The 24,117-nt window shown below is 46.6% G+C and overlaps 1 protein-coding gene across 2 annotated transcripts in view; it reads right to left on the bottom strand.

The window, feature by feature from the left end:
- RAB6A (RAB6A, member RAS oncogene family) overlaps nucleotides 1–24,005 on the bottom strand; it is a 100,930-nt gene extending 76,925 nt beyond the window's left edge. For both annotated transcript variants that reach the window (XM_075919572.2, XM_075919573.2), the window contains exon 1: nucleotides 23,787–24,005. In XM_075919572.2, the coding sequence (XP_075775687.1) occupies nucleotides 23,787–23,856 (70 nt within the window). In that variant the 5' untranslated portion in view covers nucleotides 23,857–24,005. The remainder of the gene's footprint in view (nucleotides 1–23,786) is intronic.
- Between the last annotated feature and the right edge of the window lie 112 nt (nucleotides 24,006–24,117).

A 24,117-nucleotide genomic window follows, 5' to 3' on the forward strand; every position in this document is an offset into this window, starting at 1 on the left:
GGGGGGGGGGCATACTAGCTGCGCCCCCCCTCCCTCCCCCAGCAGACCAGGGAGACCCGGGCGGCGGAACGAGACGCACCGCGCTCCCGCCGCCCGGGTCCTCCGCGGCTTTGCTCCGCGTCTCCCTGGTCTGCTGGTCTCCAGCAGACCAGGGAGATGGGGAGCAAAGCCTCTGAGGACGCCGGCAGCGGGACAGCCGTGGCGCGTCTGGGCTGTCCGCTGCCCGCGTGCTCCGTGGCTTTCCTCCCCGTCTCCCTGGTCTGCTGGTCTCCAGATGGGGAGCAAAGCCGCGGAGCATGCGGGCAGCGGACAGCCCAGACGCACCGCGGCTGTCCCGCTGTCGGCGTCCTTAGAGGCTTTGCTCCCCGTCTCCCTGGTCTGCTGGTCTCCAGCAGACCAGGGAGACGGGGAGCAAACCCCGTTCGTAACTGCGGATCCGACGTAAGTCAGATCCGCGTAACTCGGGGACTGTCTGTAGTTTAATGCTATCAACACAGCACTGAACCTAGTAATGCCACAAGCCTTCACATTTGATAGGAATTCCTTTCTCTGATATGATAAAGGGAAGAAAGGAATCTAGCAAAACCTACTTCCATTCAGAACAATTCTGATAACCTAACAGAGCCTAGAATAGAAACACTGGGAACTTCTTCCTACCACTTCCCTCCCTCCAACCTTCCACATGGATTAGGGAAACCCGATCACCTGCAAAATCCAACTGATGCTTCATTCAGATTGCACAAGAAGGAAGCCTCATGAAGCATTTTAGTGGGGATCCATAAATTCTGCTGAAAGCATGAACCTTGATTTGGTGAGCAATCTTGGGAGGAAAGCTAGTCTAAATGGCATTACCTGATCTTTGAAATGCAGATGGCCCATGGGAAACTTCAAAAGCTTTTGCTGAGACAGACAGAAAAGAATTGCAAATATGCTTTTTTTTTTTTTTTTTTACATACAGAGATGGAAGTTCCAACTGAATCCCTCAGGTCTTAGCATTACAATTCTGAAGTAAGAGCTGTGACTTACAGACTCAGGACAAGCTTGGAAAAGCAGGCTATACTCTCACTGTTAAACAGATGTGTAGTACAATTTAAAGTTCTTTCCTCTCTGATGGAAAAGTTAAGTCTTATCTTCCTCAGTCACACTATTTGTTCTCCTATACATAAATGGGGAAGGCAAGATATAATTAATCCAACGAATGATTTCAAACAGTGCCCAGATTATGGGTTTTGCTTCTGGGCATCAGAAGAAGCTGTGGAAGTGGAAGGGGAAGACAATATTGGAACATCCCCCTTTTATGCAGGAATTTGGAATCCATTTCCAGTCTTAGACACAGGATATCTCAAACAAGTTTGTTAGCCGAATCTGTGCATTTTTCCTTCCAACATACTTATAAAGGAAAAGGCTAAACGTAGCCTGGATTATTTTTAGCAAAATCATTTGACATTTTATTTTTCATCTTAGAATTTGACATTATAAAAGTTCACTTTTGCAGCTATGTTTAAAAACTGGGTCTAACTATAGTACTTACATTGCCCTCAATATCATCATATCCAAGGCTCTCTCAATCTTTCATGTGTTATCCTCACATCACTCTAGTACAGAAGAATGGTGCTAGTATCCTGCGGGGACGGTGCACTTTGTTTGGCAGGTGCCAGGATTGGAGTGGGAGCCACCTGTGGAGCTATTTTTAGTGCCGCAGTTGGGGTCCCCAGCAGGCAGCCCTGGCTCCAGCTGGAGTCAAGCAGAAGCCGCGTGAGGCTCATCCCCATGAGGCTGCCCCTGCTGGAACGCAGCTACCACTTGACTCCAGCTGAAGCCGGGGCCACCCGCAGTGCTATTTTTAGTGCCACAGTGCGGGTCCCCCCCGGCAGCCCCAGCTCTAGCAGGAATCAAGCGGCAGCCGCACAAGGAGTGTTCCAGCTGGGACAAACTCACCACAACGGGCCTTGCGTGGAGGCTTCTTGACTCCAGTCCTGGCAAGCAGTCCTGCCCCAGGAGAAGCTGGGGCTGCGGGGACTTCTGGGGTCCAACCACAGGCTCCAGCCACACAAACAGGCAGGCAGAAGGTAAAGAAAGGGGGAGAGGGAGAACTAAAGGGAAGGGGGGCTGGGAGAGGAAGGGGCTTGTGCTGAGGTGAGGGGGGCACGGCAGGAGAAGAAAGGGGAAGTCACCACAGGTGGAAGAGAAACAAATACCAGGGGGCCAAGAGGAGACAATGAGGAAAAGGGTGGGAGAGAGAAGGGGAGGTGTCAGTGGGGGTGAGAGAAGGGAGGGGTCCGGGTGATGCTGGGAGAGGAAAGGGGAGGTACAATGGGGGAAAGAGGAAGGAAGAGAAGAGTGGGTGCCCAGAGAAGAGGTGTTGAAAGGAAGGGTGGGCATGAGGAAGGCAGGGGATGGAGCAAGTCATGTGTGAGGGCACAGAGGGGCATGAGGAGAACTGGGGCAAAGGGTGGTGAGGGGGTGGGCACCAGGGAAAAAGAGGGCAAGGGCAGTAAGGGAAGGGGGGGCGCACCACGAAGGTGCAGGGGTAAGGGAAGGTGCAAGTGGCCAGGGGATTCTGGGGGTGAAGCAGCACAGCAGACCTGTGGAAGGAAGGGATGGGTAACAGAGGAGAGAGGCAGGGCAGGTGGGTAGAGGGAAGTGTTAAGAGAGGATGGGGAGGGGTAGCTACAGACAATCAGAGTGGGGCTAGAGGAGGAGTGGCCTGAGAAGGGGGATGAGAAGGGCTGGTACCAGGAGAGCTGAGGGAAGTGAGAAGGGCAGGAATCAGGACAGCAGAGGAGGGTGGGGGGCATCAGACACCAAGGAAGCATATAGGGCGAGGGGAAGAGAGAGGAGGAGACATGGTAGCAGAGGGAAAAGGGAGGTTTATAAGGTATTTATTAATAACTGGGTGCCACAGTGGCACACATGTGAACAAGCGCACATGAACTCAGTGCTGGTACACAAGACAAAAATTCACTCTGCTCATGGGAGGACAATCTTAGAGGGAACACTTTCCTCAGCCTCTCTCCCCGAGTTAATGCAATGCAAATTGGGTTAATGCAATTGCAGGATAGTTGCATGGGGGGAAGGTGTCCTTTGAGAGCCAAACTCATCCCTATAGGTAGGAGGACAGTGGGAAGAGGGGTCACATGACACCCATTACTTCTGGTCATGTGTCCATCTTGCCCCCAGGAGTACTACCTCCAGGAGCATGGTTAATGTGTCCCTAATTTTGATTCGGAAAATATGGTCACAATACCAAAGGTGACAAGGTAAGAAGAATTTCAATCTGCCTCAGTTGGTAAAACAGGAAAATCTAGTTCTGGAAAATGAGTGGCTAAAAGGAGACACTCCTCATGGTAAGTAGGGAATAAAAAATGGAGGTGAAGTTGCAAAAATGAGTGAGCAAACAGCGTAGTTCTGCTCCCAAGTGAGGTAACATCTTACTTAGATTGTTATACCCGATGACTGCATTCCAGTTAGAGGAAATCCAAATCTGAACTCACCTAAAGCTCAACTGTGTCTGGTTCAGGGTGTTCGATTCAGATTTGTATCTAATTTAAGCAGCCCCAGTTCACTTTTGATATCAACATTAAATGTGAATGGAAAATGAGTAAACAAAACCTCTGTCACCAGAAACAGCAATAGTACTTTTCTGGTAGTCTAAGGGGTTAACTAGGTAGACAAAATTGAATTCGTGTATGAGTAATGTGCCCATTATTCTGGTATTTGACTCATAGGGAAGGCTGTGCAACAAGTGCTGAAGATTAAATCAGTCTGAATTCTGTACAATTAAAAACAGTAAATACTGCAGAAATCCTAAAATAGTATGGCTTCCCTTCACAGCACACCCACAGATTTCATCAGATTTGCTTATGTTAAAGCTTTCTGTTTGTTCCTTCCAGCTCTTGGAAGTTCTCACCTTTAAGTCCCTAAAAAAATGGACTGCGATGCCTCCAATATTTGACAGTCTGTCTCAAGAACTACTTGCTAAGTGAATATACAGCACTGTACCTTTAAAGAAAAGAAAGGGCATGCTTGCAGAAAAGGCAGGAAAGCAGGATTAGCAGCAGCATGGGAAATTGGGTAACTGACTAGAAGGCATCAAGAATTGTTGGGCTGCATCTTCCAACAACTTGGGCCAATGGAAATAAATGGTGGCCATCAATGAAAGGAGATTAGTTTGCATTTGTTCTGTAAATCAGTTTAATCTGACCAGACGTTTGTAAAGATACCATGTGATCATGATAATCAGTTTTGAGGATCTAAAGTACAGAACAAAAGCAACAAAGCCATCTGAGGATTCTGGGCAGTAGGGTGAAATCCTTATCTCCTAGACAATTATATGATCTCCCTTACCATAGCACCTGACCATGTCATAATGTTTGCTGTATTTATCCTTAGCAGGGACAGTGTTGTATTATCCCTGTTCAACAAAGACTAAAATGACTTTACTCAAGGTCACACAACATCTGCAGCTGATCAATGACCTGAAGTTTGGCTTCCCAAGTCCCAAACAAGCACACAAGCCATTGGAATATCCTTCCTCTGATGTTGGCCATTTCGTCCTCCTAGATCTTCTCCTCTACTCTCCCTTCCCCATGTCCAATTTCTATTATTGGTAAACTCTAAGAGTTTTGTAGTGGCAGCTTAGTCTTTCAGGGTTTCTAATAGGTTTCATGTGTGACCACTACCTACCTAAATAAAAATGAAGTTATTACAAAACTGCAAATATGGATTGATGTTCATCATTTAACCTTGTGACCAGCTGAAGCAGAACACTAGGTGAACAGTCTGAAGCACAGAAATCTTAGTACAAAACTAGATTCTGAGTTCATCCAGGCAGGGACTGTCATGCTTTGTTTCTATAGCACAATGGGTTCCTGATCCTGACTGCAAGCCTCAGGCGATTTCTGAAATACAAATCAGTACATTTGGCTGGGTGACTGAGCAGCACCCTGATGGTCAGAAAATGACATTGAGGGCTGCAAATGGCCATCTTTACACACCATGCTCTGGATTACTGATGCTACATCTAGTCTTATTTTTCCAAAAGATTTCACTGAGGCTGGGGCAGCACTGTTCAAAAAAGAACTAGATAAATTCATGGAGAATAGATCCATCAGTGGCTATTAGCCAGGATGGGTAGGAATGGTGTCCCTAGCTTCTGTTTGTCAGAAGCGGAGAATGAGTGACAGGGGAGAGAGATCACTCGATTATCTGTTCTGTTCATTCTTTCTGGGGCACCTGGCATTGGCCACCATTGGAAGGCAGGATACTGGGCTAGATGGATTTTTGATCTGACCCAGTATGGCCGTTCTTATGTTAATATTTATTTTGTTCTGGCTTTTCCTTCTAACCAGGAAATCTGTGGTTCATTTTTAGGCCTGCAGTTCACTTTTAAAGGTAAGGTTCCTGATGAGCAAAGCAGACTTCAGCACATGCAGAATGCTGCTCACATGCAGAAAACAGTATTACTGCAGCATCCCCATTTCTAACCCCACTAGCTCACTAGTCTGTGCTAGGATCCAAGAGTAGCCTTTGGTTTTTCAAATCTTTCAGGGATTCATTGCAGCTTCACTCATGGACTTTGCTTTCCTGCTCATTAGCACGGGCCTCCATTCCATTCCTTAACATCATCTGGCCACCATATGCATCTGTCCTGCTACATGGAAAAGGCTTAAATCTTCAGGTGAAACATTTTTCCTCCCTTCCCTTCATCTCTAAAATAGCAGGAGCATCCACTGCAATTGAGGTAGGTTGTATTTTAGACTCCTTCCACTCAATGTTCCCTCTAATTTTTTCCATCTGTGTGGAATAAATATTGTGCACCAAGGCCTATGTGGATGTGCACCACCAACAGAAACACATGGTGCCAGGTGTGGGCACTTTGGGCACTCTGCTATACAGCTGGACAGCTGTTGAATCTCTCCTGAGTGGCCGCCAAAGCACTCGGCTTACAGCACTGGTCACCAACCAGTAGATCAGGATCTATTTGTAGATCTTGGAACCTTTGACAGATGATCCTGACAGGTTTAGCCAGGAGGTTGTCAAGTGCTGGCTCTTCATCTGCCCCTCTCAGCACTGCCGTGCTACTCCTGTCCTCTGCTTTGGAGCTGCCCCTCACCCCAGGAGCCTCTTGCTTGCTGTGCAGGGCACAGGAAGAAGGGGGGGTACACATGCTAGGGTGCCCCTCCTCTCCTGTACCCTATCTCCACAGAGTTGGGGGGCAGGGATGGAGAGAGTTTGCTGGCTGCTTTTGGGAGTGGTGCAAGGCCAGAGTAGGGATAAGCCTGCCTTAGTTCCCTGCATCACCACCCAGAAGCCAACACAGGTAAGCAGTGCTCAGATGGAGCCTGCATTCTGAAACTTGGCCCCAGTCCTGAGCCTCTCCTGCACCGGGGAAATGCATGTAGTCTATAGCATTAACCTATAAGCTTATTGGTTATAAGGAACTTATTGGTTAATCGACTATACTATTACATCCCTAGTTTGTACAGCACCTAGTCCAGAAGGGACCCACTCTTGATTTTAATTGTCTGTCGTGCCTGAAAACTAACCAGGACGTTGAGGCTTCGTCTGAAGCCTTAACTGTTTTCCTGAAGGAATTGCCAGTAAGTGCAAAAGCCGAACTATTCATGTCTGAAAAGACATTTCAGCCCAAAAGGTAAATTTGCAAACACCAGTCTCAAGGCAGAGATCACTATCACCATGGTGAAGCATGTGGATTGCAGATAAGTTGATTAAGAAAAGCACAATTTGGAAGACTTATATTCACTGCCCTTTCACCTCCCTTCCCACGCTTAAGTGGATGGGCTGGTACAAGCATCCATAACCTTCTTTGGGCTTCATTTTCTCTTTTTGAATGGTGACAGAAGACAATGGCTTCATTTACATAATTTAATGAGCTAGAGCTTGTTATCTGATAGACGGTGCAGCAATAAGACCTCAAAGAATATTCACAATTGCATCCCCGAAGTTATAAATAGAAAAATAGCTCAGCAGAACCCCTTCCTCCTCAAGGCCAGTCATTATCAAGCATTTGTCCAATGGCAACAGTTTAGATACAGCAGATTAAATCTGTCTCCTGGGAGAAATTCCTCCCTCCGAACATCATGGTATTTGACATGCAAGGACTTTCACAGGCTCTGAAAGTTATGTTAGAAGACAGGAATGTCTAGAGGCAGAAAGCAATCAGGATGAGCTTATAGATACAAGCGTGGGTGGCACTGGTATGTATTTCAGGAGCACAACATTTAGCATCTCTGTTTATTCTTTTTCCTTGTTAACATTATTCGTATAAGAGCAACTTTACCTATAACTTCGCCATTCTACCTTAATGTAAATGAGGGATCTGGTCATTCTCCTTTATCACCACCTTGCCAGTTTCCAAGTGGAATGTGTAGGTCAACAGATGTCTATCTGTTCAGTCTCTTCTTTAGCACCTTCTGTATGCAACCTGAAAGCATGTTCAGTGGACTTGCAACCAAACCACAAGAGGAAAGTCAGGGGACCTAGTTTTGCCATTGATTTCTTGGGCAATATTGTGCAAGTAACTCAAACAATATCTCCCATCCCATGAGAGAATTGTGGAAATATTCAGGTATTTCAGAAGGTGTTATAAGATATTCTGGAAGGTGCTGCAGACTATTTCCTTGACATAGGGAGCATACTTGCTCTACAATGTGCATTATTTTCTTGCCATTCTCTGTACAAGGCAAATTACTCCTAACATTTTTCTGTCACCAGCAAGTAAAATTCATTCCCACTAGGGCTGGTCATTGCCAAACATCCCCATGAGCAGCCAACTGCGTTCCTCCCACACTGCAGTTTTCCTCCTGCTTGAAAGATGGGACTGAGACAAGTTCCAGCTCTCACTGGATCTTAACTCTGCAAAAGCGGGAGGAACTTCCCGATTCAGCCACCTACGGGCCGACTTTTTTTGCAAAAACTGTAGGAGCATCTACACTTGTCAATGACTTTTTGCAGTGAAACTTCTGAGTTTCACTGGAAAAATAACCCAAAACCCCACCTCCACAAGAGATGTACAGCTCTAACCAGTGATGCTTTTGCTCTGATGTGCAAGTGAAGACACTTCCTGTTTCCACTGTTTTTAGCCTCCGGAGGTTATCCTAAAGTGCCTAGGTGACCACTCTGGCCAGCAGCTCACCTGCTCGGACACCAGATAAACAGGTGTCTGCCCCCTCCACAAGAAGTCCCAGGGCACTCAAGCTTCCCTTCCTATTTTCTTGGAAAGCTATCACTTATCTAGTCAGGTAATAATGGCTGTTCCAGGGAGCCAACGCTCCCCTGCTTGGAGCAATGCTGAGCTACTGATGCTGATCAGTGATTGTAGAGCAGGAACTGTGCAGGGACTGATCAGACCCCACCTTCCCACAAGACCTATTGTCAAAATGGGGAGAGTTGCACTGTGGGATAGCTGCCCTCAGGGCACTGCTCTCATGGAAAACTGAAGTGCTGCAAATGTAAACACACAGAAACACTTGTGTAAGCAAGTAAGTACACAAACTTGCTTTTCTTTTACTGATTCACTATCACCTCCTCAGTGAAACTATCAGCACAAAAACTCTGCAAGTGTACACATAGCTTTAGTGGCTCTTCTCTCTCCAACCCTTGCCGAAGATAACTGAGATATGGGCAGGGGAATGGGAGGGAAGGACATGAGAAGTATTCAAAATAATATTCACATTAGCTGTTTTACAACATATTTGGAATGAGGTTTCAGAAGATAACAGTCAAGAAAAGAGTGTGCAAAATTCAGAGCTTGCGTACATTCAGTGCATTTTATCACACAATGCCACAACAACTTGGGCAGCATTCACTGAGCCCAACTGGTGACAGACATCTGTGAAGAGCACCCTGGGACGGCTGTGAGATAACCACAGAAGTACACAACCCTGTCTGCAGTTACAAGCCACACAGAGATGTTTAACTTAGATGATGCAATTCCACAGCAACACAGAAATTTTTTTATTAAACCAGTTAATGATACATCAGAATAACTAATCATAGACCAAAACACTTGTTAAATACCCCCAAAATACAGCCTCTTTAGAAAGGGAAGCTAAAGTAAAGCACAGCTTAAGCATGGGGGGGGGTAGTTTTGTTTAAAAAAAAAACCCCAAAACAACAATTACCCACACCCTTTATTGGTCTATTTCATGGTTGTGCCAAGATGTTGCTACCCTCAGAGTACTAAACTGTGACTTCATAATCATGCAGTTAGGAAAGGCTACCCCAGTTTACATAGCACGTATGCAAAAGGGCCAGTGTAGACAGCTCAGGTTTGTTTTGTGCAAAAAAGCCCCAATCACGAAAATGACGATCGGGGCTTTTTTGCGCAAAAACGCATCTAGATTGGCACGGACGCTTTTCCGCAAAAAGTGCTTTTGCGGAAAAGCGTCCGTGCCAATCTAGACGCTCTTTTCTGAAAATGCTTTTAAGGGAAAACTTTTCCGTTAAAAGCAATTGCGGAAAATCATGCCAGTCTAGACGAAGCCTAAGTGTGTGGGTTACATAAGCAAGATCTGCAAGAGCCTCATGGAATTCCACATTCCTCAGGACTGGAAGGTACTGAGTCCAATGGACATTCACGGTAATCATGATCATCTTGAGAAAGAATCCCTTTGCTAAGAGATCAAGGAAAAGCCACTGTTTTAAGACATAAGAGATACTACAATGTACTGCTTTAAACAACTAATCATTTTTCCAAGTCACTCTCAGCAAAGGCAGAAAATGTTGGACCTTGCTCTGGGTTTATTTTTGAAGAAGGTATGGCCATGCCAGCACAAATTAGTTCTCTTTGTTACAGCACTGGACAGAGACGGGAGATCTGGCAGTGCAGGGATACACATTTGTTGGTTCTTGTAATTCACTATAACCATTCTTCACACCTCTAAAAGCCTGTGGCAGGAGGAACTACTTTTAAGAGACAACCTATAGACTGGATTTTACACTATTCCAGCTCAGCTCTCAATTCACTGCACAAATTACAGCCTCAGTCCTCCCCCAACTATGAAACATGCCCCCCTTTAAAAGAGCTATGAAATGAATGGCTGGAAAGCTCCTATGCCCAGAAAGCTCCTATGCTCAAGGAAACAGGAGTTCTTCATCCCACTTCCACTTTAGCAGATGGCTCATGGTATGTCAACAGTGCAAACAAACAAAACAAAAAACACACACACAAGTGTGTTCTTAACCCGTTAAGATAAAAAGCAGAGAAGAAACAAGCAACTCTGTTTTGAGTTCAACCCCAGGCTCCTCTTTAGGCTTCAACTTGAGCAGTTAACCCAATGTTAGGCCCTAGAAAAATAGGCCTAGTGCGGTTATGCTAAAGCAAATGTAACAAAGGTTTCTGGGTAGTCCCTGGGCAGAACTGGAGATAGGTTCAAGCAGGGACGCACCCTACACACTTGCTCAAGTTGGCAAAATGAGATAAGCAAGAAGCTGCATTTTTGTACCTGCTGTGATGAGGAACAGTTTGTTTTGAGAACTAATAAGAAGACTCCCTGTTTCTGCTCTCCCCGTTTGTTCCAATCTCCCTGTTTATGTTCTCCTTTGGCCATAAACTGTCTCCTTATTGCCCAGTACCTGTCTTTTGGGCTGATAAGAAATTGCTGATGCATTATGAATTGCTTAAGGCCATGATGTATAGTTGGCCAGGTATGCATGGGTATTAGAGGTTTCTAACTGATAAAGGGGGGTTGGTTGCTTGGGCGAATAGTCTATGACACGACGGAACTGTCTATATAAGCCTACCTGTAAATGAAATCGGGGCTGGTTCACTTTGGAGACGGGCTGCTCTCTATTGTAGTGCGCACTATTCAATAAAGAGCTTGTGATTGGATCTTGCTGGTGTTGCCTGTCTCTTTGCGGTCAGACAACGAACGGAGGCCGTCCGGGTTCGAGTCCCCGACACCAAGAAGCCATGTCTTCACTGCTATATACTGCACTTTTGTTTTGGGCAGTATTGACACACTCACCATCCTCTGTTTTCCAATGAAAAAAATCATTCTTCCTTGAAAGTACAGAGCTGGAAAGAGCAAACAAAAGCAGACTGGTTTACATGAAACAGGAATTTCAGACAAGTACTTGCCATGTGTTCATCTCTGAAATATTCTACACATACCAAAGCAAGCAACTCTGACACTCCTTAAAGGTGTCTCAGACAGGCACTCAACTAATTCTTTCCTCACCTTCCCTTTCCCTGGAAAGGTAGTGCAAGCAGCTTGCATTTATTTAGCTGAACCATCAGACATCTGAAATGTAGGGCAAAGGGCAGTCAGTGGATGCCCTCAAGAGCTATTGTGTTGCCTCATGAAAGACCACAGAAATTCAAAGATAGATGCCAAAACACTGAAACCAGGAATCAGCCTGCCATGGCTAGCAGTTGATGTGGAATGTTTGACCCGTTCTCATGTGGACAGGTTGTGTGCAGTAAGACTCAATTATGATAGTCATGGTCAAAGGTTGGGTGGGGTCTGTTTAAAGTTGCTCCATCCCCTTATCCACAGTTCTGCAAGAGCCAATTTCTCTCTCAGGCCAAAGGCTAACTTTAGCCAAGCACCAAAGAACAGGATCCCCAAGTAATTCCTTTTCAGAGCACATTTACATAAAAGAGCCTCCAAAAGGATTAAATGAGCAAATTCAGAGCTAAATAGACCAGGAACATCCTTCTCTGTTTTTTTTATTTCAATTGGAAGTTTCAGAGGCAGGTATTATCTTGTCATTATGGCTATGTATACATTACCAAGTTGTATCAATAAAACCTAGGTTGACACCCCCAAAAAATGACAGAACAAAAAATTGACCTGGGGGTGGGGGGGTGGGGAGTTTCACAGTTGCTTCCTCTGTCGACGCATCACGTTCACCCTTGAGACACCATCATCGACAATGTGAGCAATGCACTGTGGGTATGTATGCCTCCGTGCAGTGTTGTGTGAAGGCAGAACTGATCCCCGCACATCCTGGGATTCTCTTCTCAGCTGCTGGGAGTAGCATCACGAGTAGCTCTGTGAGCTTTCATTTTAATCAACAATACTTGGTAGTGTAAGCAGTCTATACATTTGTGCTGTGACTAGTGCAACAGGGTAGAGTCCCAATTTGTAACTAGAGTATCAGTCGATAAGGGAAGGCACTCTGTCCCAGCTCATGCCAGGTCCAGGAGCCTGTGCACCTGGCTCCTAATACATTTAAACTGCAGAGCTGCAGCAGGAGTAGCCTGGAGCAGAAACTGCAGAGCTGCAGCAGGAGTAGCCTGGAGCAGTCCTAGCTCATGCAGGGTCCCGGACCAGTGCACCTCTGCATTTTAAATGTAGTAAGAGCCACCCAGACCTGGCATGAGCCGAGCTTGCTCAGTCCCGGCTTGTGCCAGGTCCAGCAGCCCCTTTCCCCGGGTGGGTCCCACCTGGGACCCTCCACGGACCGGGGGTTGCTCCAAGGGATGGGATCCTCTGTCCACAGGGGCTGGGCCCACTGCGGGCAGAGGCTGCTTTGCGGCAGCCGCTCCTGCTTCCCCCGCCTTGCTGCCTCTGATACAGAAGCAGTGGGGATGGGGGAAGTGATTAGCTGGCTACTTATATCCCTACATTACACAACCACAACACAAACACTGCATCATTTCTCTATACTATATATTCTTAACACAATGGGGTATTTTCTAGGTAAAGAGGGAAATGTCTTGGGCCTTTTCATTTAGTACTATAGACTGGCTTCCTACTTTACATTTTTCTGAGAATTCCTGAGAAGGCCTATAGCCTTCTCTCAAGCAACGGGATATGAACGGCCATACTGGGTCACAACAAAGATCCGTCTAGCCCAGTATCTTATTTACTGACAGCCACCAATGCCAGGTACCCCAGAAGGAGGGAATAGAAAATCATCAAGTGATCAATCCCCTGTCACCCATTCCTTGTTACTAGAAAAGGAAGGCTAAGGAAATCACCCCTGTGCATCCTATCGATGGACCTATCCTCCATGAATATATCTAGATTTTTTTTTTTGAACCTGTTGTAATCTTGGCCTTCACAACATCCTCTGGCAAAGAATTCCACGGGTTTATTGTGTGTTGTGTTATGTTCTTAAGCCTGGATAGAGAAATAATAGGCAGGGAAGACGTATGACTTGAAGTCAAAGGCACTAGAAGCAAAATGTGGAATAAAGGAAACTAAGGCAGTTTTATGAGTAACAGAAAAGGAAGGGGCTGGGGGAGCTGGAGGGAGGACAGACCGTGAAGGCAGGTGCATGAAGTACTGAATGCAGGAGCCAGTTCGGAAAGCTGAGGCCATTGGATGGAGAACTGTGGACACATGAGTTGATGAGTTTGTCTGGAAATGAGAGCAGCTGGAAAGAGCCCACCCTGAGAAAGCTCTATGAAAGGCTTTCATGAGGTCAGAGATGAAAGCTCTGGGTCTGCCTGAGGCTATGCACCAAACTTACTCTGTGCTGTCAGTGTTCAGTCTTTTTAATTGGAGCCTCCTTTTGCTTCACAGCTTGCCTGAGGTGGCTGCAGATGTGCTGGGATGGTCTGCTGTAGCAGCAGGCAAAGCTTAGGTAAAGCTATCCCAGAAGTCTCCTGAGTAGTTCTGCACAAGGAAGCATTTTCTTTAGTCTGAGTTTCAGCCATTTTGAGTGAACTGTGGACACATTTTATTTAAAAGCTGCTGCAGCTGCAATCTTACTAACGTGAAGACAGAAGAACAAGCCAGTGACAGCAAACCTCCAGCATTGGGACTTGTAACAGACCACAGCAGACAACAAGGAGGAATTAGAATCTGCTATGGACTACATGACAGAGCCAAATCATGCTGTTAAATACAAACAAAAATTGACCAGCACTGTTCATTTCCTCAGAATCGGTTGTGCAATAGAAAAGTTATCCATTATGTATTTTAGTAATCGTGTAACCGTAACAATTTTTAGCAGTTACACAGTTACTAAAATAATCCCTGAGGGTGGGGTCAGCAGCCAGCACACCACAGCCCCATTCCTGGGGAACCCCTTGTGACTCCATGCTGCTGCCCCTGTAACTGGTCTGCAAGGTCTGCAAGGGCAGCTGGTTTATAAATTAGCTCCATGTGCAGACCGGCTTCTGCCTGCCATCTCACGCTGCTGCCTCTGATACATAAGCAATGGTGCAGAGTGGCAGCAGGCCCTGTCCATGGAGGGGCTGAGCTCCGCATGGGCAGAGGCTGCTCTGGCAGCCCACCTGCCCCCCGCCCCCGCACTGGTGCCTTAGCTGATACAGAGGCAGCAGTGGGGGGAGAGGGACAGTTGGCAGCTCGGTGGAGCCAGAGTTCTTGGGGGGCCAGCTTTTAAGGGGGGCAGCTCTGCGGAGCGAGCACATACAGAGAGCTGACTTAAAAGTTGGTTCCCCATGCGTATCGGCTCTGGGCTTTCCTCTCCTCCTTCCCTGCCCCCTGCCCTGCTGCCTCTAATAGACGGGCAGCAGCGCAGGGAGGGGCAGCTGGCTTAAAAGCTGCCAATAAGCGTGGGGAGCTGGCTTGAAAGCTGCCTCCTACAGCTACTAGCTTCTGCCTGTCCCCCTCACCCTCCATGCTGCTGCTTCTCTATCAGAAGCAACAGGGCAGGAGGGAGGTGGCTGCGCAGGATCTGGTGTTCATGGGGAGCTGGCTTAAAACTGGCTCCCACCTCCCCCCTTGCTGCCTCTGATACAGTATCAGAGGCAGTGAGGGGGAGGAGGGAGAAAGGGGTTATGTGTAGTCTGGATTAACCAATAGGCCTAGACTTATTGGTTAATCATTTAAACTGCTGTATGTTAACATAGCCTAACTGTGCACAAGGGACTAAATTACTGAGTGATGGAGTCATCTCTGTATTAGAAAGTCTTTTCCAGTTATGTGCATTTCTAGTGCCCTGTATTGAATTTGGACCTCAAGCAGCTCTCACCAAGATTCCACCCTTGTGCACCGAATACTTTTACTCTTCACAACTTACAATAAATTCTATTCTCTCTTTCCCCTTCCAACCCAGACATCCACTGGATGATTCAGTCATCCATCTCTTTAAGATTCCTTTGCTAAAGATCCATTCCACCATGGCTCAGAAAATTCTACTGGCAAGTAGGGATTTTCTCCTGGCCACTTTTTTCTGTGGTGCGATGGGGTAGGAAGGAAGTGGAGAAGAAACCAAAACCACCACCACTAAGTGCAGATCTTAGGTCTTTATTACAAGACATTAAGTACTTGTCCCTTTTAGTCATACATAAAGATTTCCAAGAGAGGACTGAAGCAGTACTGTCTTGCTAAGACTGCAGACTGCTCCAACACCTCACAGCTCAGAACTTTCTCAACCTAGGGATATGAAAACTGACTAGTTGTCAGTTTTCACAACAGCTATCCAGAACCTTGTTGGAGGCAATGAAACTGATAAGGATCACATCAATTTCCTTCTGCTACTGATTGCTTTCCCTGCACTCACAGCTTTGCCAATGATGCTATTTCTCTTGGGAGCATTCATCTGCTTTTCATCTAACCCAGACGCTACAGCCTCCACTACTTTCCTAGTGTTTGAGAAAGACCAAGAACTGTAAGAAAGTAAATTGGCTGTAACACAAACCTAACTGGATGCAAATTGTGCTTGCTGACAAGGGGCCACATTTAGAGAAATGAGCTAGAGTAGCATCTATGCCAACTACTGAGTGAGTTCCCCTGTCTTTTGATACAATGGTTCCATTTGTGGAATTCATTCCCACAGAACACATTGCTAAAAAGGAACAGTGGGAATAAAAAGTAACAGGACGTTGGCAATAACGTCCAAAGTAAAAACAGCAAGACTGAAAAGATTGTTTCAGGAAATAAGCCAGCTTCTAAATGAAGAAAGTTTAGGAAGAAACTTTCTTTGTGGTGTTGAATTGGATTATTCTATCACTTCCTACTGCAGAGTTTCTTGCACATACCTCTGAAACAGCTGATTCTGCCCACTGATAAAGGCAGGATATCAGACTGCTTGGCTAATCTGGCATATATTGGGAAAGCCTCCATGCCATTTTCCATTTAGTTTATCCAGAACATCTTGTCCAGTCCTTAGGAAAAAAAAAACTTCATATACTTCTCGGGAATCCAAGAAATCAGTTCAACTCCAGACTCAGAGATTTTTTACTGGCATACCCATTGTATACCAAATATCGAATGTACATAACCACAAATCAATAGTATTAAGCATATCACATACTTTATGACTGATACAAAAATTATTAAACCAATCATAAATCGTAACCAATCCTGGTACAGATTATGAACTGTCTATAAGAGGCAAAGTATGCTAGTAAGCAAAGCTGCAGGCTTATCACACTACTCCTTACTTTTTCTAAATCTACTAACTATGTTATTTACAAGGGCACTTGAGATTTTATGCTCTGGCCATTGTTTACTTCTGTTTTCTTACTTGTCTTGTATTGTTTATGCAAAGTATACAATGTATCAAATCACCATAAGTGTTTCAGCTCCAGGAATAGCTTATTAAATCTATCAAAGTTCCTAAATATTTGGGTATCAATGGCCCGTAGCATTCTGACTCAGACCTGGCCAAGAAGCTGCAACTGCTCCTCTCTGGTACAAACTTTTTATTGACCATCCATTTCTAGATCACTTCCAGGAAAGACCATCAAGCATTCTACCAAGAGCTATTTCTTGAAGGTAATCCTAAAGCTTTGTGCAGTGACAAGTGAGCACAAAATATCAGAGTTCAGAGCTCTGCATTAGCTTCCTAGACAGTTACAGGTATATTTCAAGATGCTAGTCATTTGCTATCCTCAATGAGCAGGGACACACACTTCAACCAATCTTTCACATGACGGTTGAGAAATTCCTGCTGTGGGTCACTGGGTTAACTCTCTGGGGCAGAAGCAGAATCTCCACCTTCGGGATTCCCTCCCCTTTGTGGTACAACAGACCATGAACTTGGGAAGTTTAAACTGATTCCAACTTTGTTTTCTGTTTTGTTGACTGGCTCTCTTAAAAATGTAACCTGTTCAAGCAGGATGGTGTGTTAGCAGCAGTTCTGGTTAGGGATGTTAAATTTAGATTAACTGGCTGATTGAATAATCGACGCAATTTATATTGACTATTCGATTAGTCAATAAGGGCACCTTTGCCTCCCCCAAGGCTGTTGCTACACTTCAAAGGCGAAAGTGCTACGGGGAGCATTGGGCCAGTGGGGGGATTCAAGCAGTCCCCTGCTAGCCCTGTGCTCCCCATGGCATTTCAAAGCAGCAGTGCCACATGGAGCCTGGAGTCAGCAAAGGAGTTACCCGTCTAACCCAGGCTGCACCAGTGTTCCAAAGCAACAGACTCTGGGCTCCACATGGCACTGCCACTTTGAAACGCCACATGTAGCATGGGTCAGGTGGCCCAGGCTGCACAGTGTTTCAAAGTAGCAGCACTGCGTGGCACCTGGGGTCTCCCGCTTTGGAATGTCGCATGCAGCTCGGGGTCGGGCCCCTATTCTCCCCCCAAACACCTTGCTACCTCTTTCTGATAGAGGCAGCAGAGGGCAGGGGGGAGCAACGTGTCGACTATCTGATAAGCATTTGCTTATAGGATAGTCAACTAGTCATTCACATCCTTAGTTCTGGTAGTATAAGTGATTTGGGGAGGGCTGTATATGTAACTTGCAAGAGTTAAGTTGTAATTGACACAATTACCATGGTAGTAAAGTGGTCAGGTATGGGGGAAGGAGAGAGACTTTAGGACAAGTAATAGTTTTAGTTGGGGTTCTTATCTACGGGCAGTATCTGTTTTTGTAAAAAAACACTATAAAGAAAATAAAATTCCAAACCAAGCATTTAATTACACTTGATCTTCAACCTCCTTTGTGCAGTTACTTGTTTGGGGTGGCTTGGGGAAAAGGACTTTCCCAATGACAATTTACAGGAGTATAAGCTAAGGTCAGGCATTCTAGAGGGCTAAAACATAAGCTTTGAAAAGATTTAATTGTTTGGCAGCTCAGTTCAGCCCAGGCTGGACTTCAGGCTGCAGCAGTGATTTGTCAGAGTGCATTATGGGCCAGCAGTGAAGAAGATTTCAGAATGGTATGCAGAACAAAACAGAGATCACACACTTTGCACTCACCTTTAGGACACAATTCAAGTGTTCTAAGAATTTACCACACAAGTTAAAGCATGAGCCACTATCATGGCGAAGAGCTGCATCAGAACTGTGGTTAGAAACTAGGAGGAAAAATTATTTAAAGTGAGAAACATTTCACTGAGCCAGTAACAGTGATCTCCAAGCCCACTTGTGCATAGAAACAGATCTGTAGGGGGCTCAAGGAATTCATCAGGGATCAAATAATAAAACAAATCCAGGTATTTACTTAGAAATTCATGAGGTTCATTTGTTCTAGGAAAGGTGTTTTCAGGGATTTTCATCTTCCCTTTGGGAAAGGATATTCCCAACACAGAAACAGCTATCACTAGTAACTTCTCCTGAAGGGTAGGGATCCAGAGACCTTGGGAGAATTTCAGATGTAACAGTGTTAAAGAAGAACACAGTCACATGTAGAAGGTGAGCAAAAAAGCCTAATTTGGGCCAGATTTCAGGTCCTCAAGACACTGCGCTTTTCTTGCAATAGCAGACATCACAGAACCTATACCACATATGGGGATACAGGTTAATACAGTCTATTTTTCTGGTCATCCATTGAAGGGCAGCATCCATAACTTGGGGAAAAGGCAGGCAGGAAGAAATTCTCTCCCCACTTCACCTGACATACCAAAGCAAGTGATTTCTTGCTTTGAGTTTGCTGTCCGTATATTGATGCCCTCCAGGTTTCCTTTCTAATAAAGCTCACAGTATAAACACACGCAATGAAATCAGCAAGAGTAATACTTCTGTATGCCAGTGGCAGGTAATAGTTCTGTCTGAGCAAGCAGGGAAGAAACTAGTGACAAACAAGAATGAAAGTAGGAGCATACAAGCAAAACAAAAAAATGAAGGACAAGACTGAACATTTCCATAGTTTTCAAGAACACAGCAACTTTATTTGAAACCACTGTAATAAGGGAGGTTTGTGCCACTGTAACTAACAATCCAATCCAGAAATAGCAATTATGTATTAATTTAAGACATGAAGGCTGCTAGAAATCACCTGAAAGAAAACAAGATCAAAAAGGTACTAAAGAGTCTGATTTTTTTTTTAATACAGATAGTACATATATAATTTTACTGCAGCTGCATCTAAACCCTCAGCACAAAGCGCTGTCTTTTTCAGGGAAGATTAACATACTTAACACTACTAAACTATGTAATCTGCAATCATGGAAACAGTAATTCAATTAATGCTAGCACCAGTAAAATTTTACTCATTGCTAATCATCCTAATAAAAATGTCTTTATCAATCAGAAAAGACAAGGTACAAGATAGGAATGTTAAATAACGGTTAATTGAATAGTCAAGTAGCCTCATTTATTTTTTATCGGTTACTCGACTATTCTATAGTACTCAGAGGCGAGGCCAGTAGCCAGTGTGCTCCGGCCCCATTTCCGAGGACCTCCCTGCCACTCCTTGCTGCTGTCTCTGAATTAGAGGCAGCAGTGTGGGGTGCCAGGTGGGAGCGGGTCTGCGAGGGGAGAATATAAAAACCAGCTGCCCTCGCAGACCAGCTGCCTGTCGCCCCATGCTGCTGCCTCTGTTAGAGGCAACAACGTGGGGTGGCAGCAGCCACTGTGGGGTGAAGGGGTCTGTGCTCCCGGATCTGGCTCTGAGCCAGGCTGCCCAACAGCCTAGCTCCTAACACTCTTTAAATGCAGAGCCGCAGCAGAGGTAGGTCTCGGCCCAGTCGCAATCCAGGACTGAGTGAGGGTGCTGGCCAGCCTGCTAAAAAATTTACTTGGGGGGAGAATGTGTGTAGTCTATAGCATTAACCTATAAGATTTTGCTTATCAACTACACTATTACATCCCTAAGTACACAACAAGATCTTTTTTAGTCGGACCATGAATAAATTGCAGGCTCATGAGGAATCCACAATATTAGCACCAAGTATTACTAATGTAATTTGGAAACAAAAATATATTTCATAAGAGAACCAGCAACTTGCAATCAATCCTGAAAGAAGCTGCAAGTGACCTCATGTCATCCAGCCAATACACACACCACAAACTCATCAGCACTGGCAAAAGACTGCAGCAGCTTTCCTTCTCCAGCATGGAGAGCCCTCAAGGTGTTGATTCAATTAAAGCAAATGGCAGGCAACATAAGTAATTGAAGAGACATAGGAAATGGGGAGAAGGTGGAGGTTTATAAATGTAAAAAAACCAAAAGCACTAGCATGTTACTACAGCAGAAGAAGCTGCAGCAGATAACAGGAACAGCATAATCAGGCAGAATCACTGCAGTCCAAGCAAATGTGTAGGGAGAAGACTGCCATAATATGGCTTAATACAAAAGATGTGATTTGCATCTTTTACTGTTAACTTCATTTTTTGTGTCTTATTTAAAACTAAAATCTCCACAAATATATACAGTTTCACATGGCAAGGTATTATCCTGAATAACATCAGTACATCTGCTGTGCAAGCTTTAAAAGCCTTTAACAAACTCCAATTAAGAATCGCCATACAGCAGAACATACATTTATAAAAAGATTGAATGCAGCACATGCAAGAAGCCTGATCTTAGCCCCGACATGCTGCTCCAGCTAATCAGCAGCAAAGCCCTCCATAACATTTCATTTGCCATTCTGAAGTGACCTGAAGAAAACAATGGAAAAGCAGCAGTCAGTTCTCCTCTGAGCAGCCTAGGATACCTTTAACATGGCCTTCCAACAAGGTAGACAATGATAAAGCTAAACAGGAAGTGAAAGAGATATTCCAGCTGCAACCATGTTTTTAAACAGATGCTTTGATTTGTAAGGGCTGCTATTCATTAATTTCTAGATTTCTCTGCACCTTTGCTCACCAAACACTGACAGGACAAGGAGAACGAGCTAAAAAGATAGCAAAACCCAACATTAAAATTCATAGCATTAAGCACTACATAATGAAAGATGCAAGTGTATTATCTTCATTGCACAGAAGAACATCACGATGGACACATTTATCTAGTTACCATCATTACATATGGTGCTTGAAGAATGAAACATAGGTATAAAAAAATTCATACACAATTACCTCAAGATGGCGTGGAGCTGCCTGAATCTCACTTTGACACCATGGAAAAAGTAGTGATTTTTCCACTGTACAGGAGGACCTCATTAAATTATGTACGTCAGAAGCGTGAATTGGTAGCATGCTGCTACACTGTACCCATGATCATCTCTGCTTCCCCCTCCCTCCAAATTATACATCTGATATTATCAATGGGAATCCTAAAAACCTTGCTTGTAACAAATATGATTAGCTCAAGAGGAAAAAAAACTATTAGAAGATGTAGACACTAAGTGGTCTGCTGAATGTCAGAACTGAAATGTGAGAAATTCATCTGATAACTAATGAGCTAACTACTGAGATCTACTGAGCAGTACTAGAAACTAAAAATCTTTGAGACCCTTACTAAAAGGCTTTGTCCAAATTAAGTATCAGCAACACAAAAAAACAGGCAACACCACCCCATGGGTGTGCAGCAAACACTTTAGATTCATTTTATCAATATTTACTTGGTACAAACGGAGTCTTTTCACAAGACCCTTTCCTGAAATTCTACTAAAATGGCTGGCCAGACAGTACCTCACTTTCTGTATCTGACAACCTACCCAAAAAGATATACAAGTTGGATGGATGATGTTCACTCTATGAGCATAATATGGAGATCTCTCCCAACAAAGGGGCAGAGGACTGGCAGTGTAAATGGCTTGATTTGCTTTATTCCCACGATCAAGACAGTTTAAAGTAGACTGAAGCAACACCAAAATGTAAGTTATTTCAGAGAAGGAAAAGGTATCTTTATGGATTAGCATCCCTTTCCAGGCAGATGTCAAGCTGCATTAATGCTGCCTGGCTATGGCAGGAGATACCAGTTCCACTTCACCTAGGAGTAGAGGTTCCCACCCCCACAAAGTCAAAGTGTCTCATGACAGTAGATTTTATCAATGCAGACAATATATTTCAATAAAGCAACCCACTCCCAGTGAAGTGAAATCAGGATTTTGTACTGCACTGGTAAGAAAGTGAGGGCTTTTTGCTGAGAAGCGGGCATTCAAATTTCTGCCATTAAAGAGAGGGAGGGAATTATCATTTCCGCATTAAATATGCATTAGAAACACTTTTCTGGAATGTAATTTACAATTTCCTACAAAAATAAAATCTACTGTTTAGTGAATGTATGAGTCTCTGCTTCCATCCTCCCCAGAAAACTAACCAAACTCAGATCATATGAATCAGCAGCAGCCTCTACCACAACTGCATTATTTGCAATCTTTCCCTACCATTACCAAATAGAATGAATTTAAAATACATTCAAAGGAATACTGGCCCTTCTCATTTTCCCCTTCAATTTCCACTCCTGGGCAAACACCAGTTGTTTATTTCGTAAGGGGTGGGGATGAATTTAGGACATTAAAATCACAACCAAGCATCACTACTCTCGAAGAGCAACACCCTCTGAAAGGAAGGTAGGGATCAATGCACACAAAGGTGACAGCAGGGGACAGAGGGCGGCTTCCCAGCCCAGCCTTCTTTTCCGCACAAGATGCAAATTGCCCCAGGAGGTGGCACCTAGGTGTCCCTTCTCCATTGGGTTGGGCCGGGCTGTCCGACCCAGCAGCAAAGCCCACGCACCGGCAGTGGGCAGAGCGAGAGCCACCCCACCCTGCCTTCCCGGGCTGACACCCAGCCCTACCCCATGGGATCAACGGACAGGCTACATGGGGGAGGAGGCCTCTGGGCAGGGGAAGCTCAGCTCCCACAAGGGAGGGGGGGGAGAAGGGGGTACCAGCCCCATAGACCTGAGGGGGCTGGCGGGGGTTCCTAGGCCCGGCGAGGCTGAGCGGGGACAGGCTTCCTGCTCCTACGAAGCTGCCAGTGCGGGCTAGGGACCGATCTCTGCTCAGTGACAGGAGGGGCCCGATAGGATGGGAGATGGGGGGGGTGTCCCTGGCCCGGTAGGGCTGAATGGCTCTCGGGGGGAGGGGGAGGAAATTGAGGGGATTGGGGAGGTCCCTGGCCCGGGCGGGGGAAGGAGAGAGGGGATTGGGGGGGTCCCTGGCCCGGGCGGGGAAGGAGAGAGGGGATGGGGGGGGTCCCTGGCCCGGGCGGGGGAAGGAGAGAGGGGATGGGGGGGGTCCCTGGCCCGGGCGGGGGAGGAGAGAGGGGATTGGGGGGTCCCTGGCCCGGGCGGGGAAGGAGAGAGGGGATGGGGGGGGTCCCTGGCCCGGGCGGGGGAAGGAGAGAGGGGATGGGGGGGGGTCCCTGGCCCGGGCGGGGGAGGAGAGAGGGGATTGGGGGGGTCCCTGGCCCGGGCGGGGAAGGAGAGAGGGGATGGGGGGGGGTCCCTGGCCCGGGCGGGGGGAGGAGGCAGAAGGGATGGGGGGGTCCCTGGCCCGGGCGGGGGAGGAGAGAGGGGATGGGGGGGTCCCTGGCCCGGGCGGGGGGGGAGGCAGAAGGGATTGGGGGGGTCCCTGGCCCGGGCGGGGGGGGAGGCAGAAGGGATTGGGGGGGGGGGGTCCCTGGCCCGGGCGGGGGAGGAGAGAGGGGATTGGGGGGGGTCCCTGGCCCGGGCGGGGGAGGAGAGAGGGGGTCCCTGGCCCGGGCGGGGGGGGGGCAGAGGGGGCCGAGCCGCGGCCCGAGCGGGAGGCCGGACCCCCGGGCCGGGTCACTCACCGCTCTGCTCGCCCAGGAAAACCAGCTTGAATTTCCGCAGCGGGTTGCCGAAGTCCCCGCCCGCCGACATGGTGGAGCCGCCGCCGCCCTGCGCTGCTCCGCTCCCCGCGGCGGGACCCGCGCTCGCTCTCGCGGCGGGAGGCTGGGGCCGGGCGGGAGCCCCGGGGCTGCTGGCAGCGGCGGACCGTCCCCGCCGCGCTCCGGTTACCAAGGGAGAGAGCGCGGCGCAACCGCTCGCACGGAACCCGGCGCAACCTAGCTGGCTGCTCCCCCTTCCACACACCGGCGCGCGCCGTCGCCCTGCACCCGCCCCGCCCGCACACTGGCGCGC

Source organism: Pelodiscus sinensis, chromosome 1 (assembly GCF_052426305.1).
Source record: "Pelodiscus sinensis isolate ZL-2025 chromosome 1, ASM5242630v1, whole genome shotgun sequence".
In the NCBI taxonomy this organism is placed as follows: Eukaryota; Metazoa; Chordata; order Testudines; family Trionychidae; genus Pelodiscus; species Pelodiscus sinensis.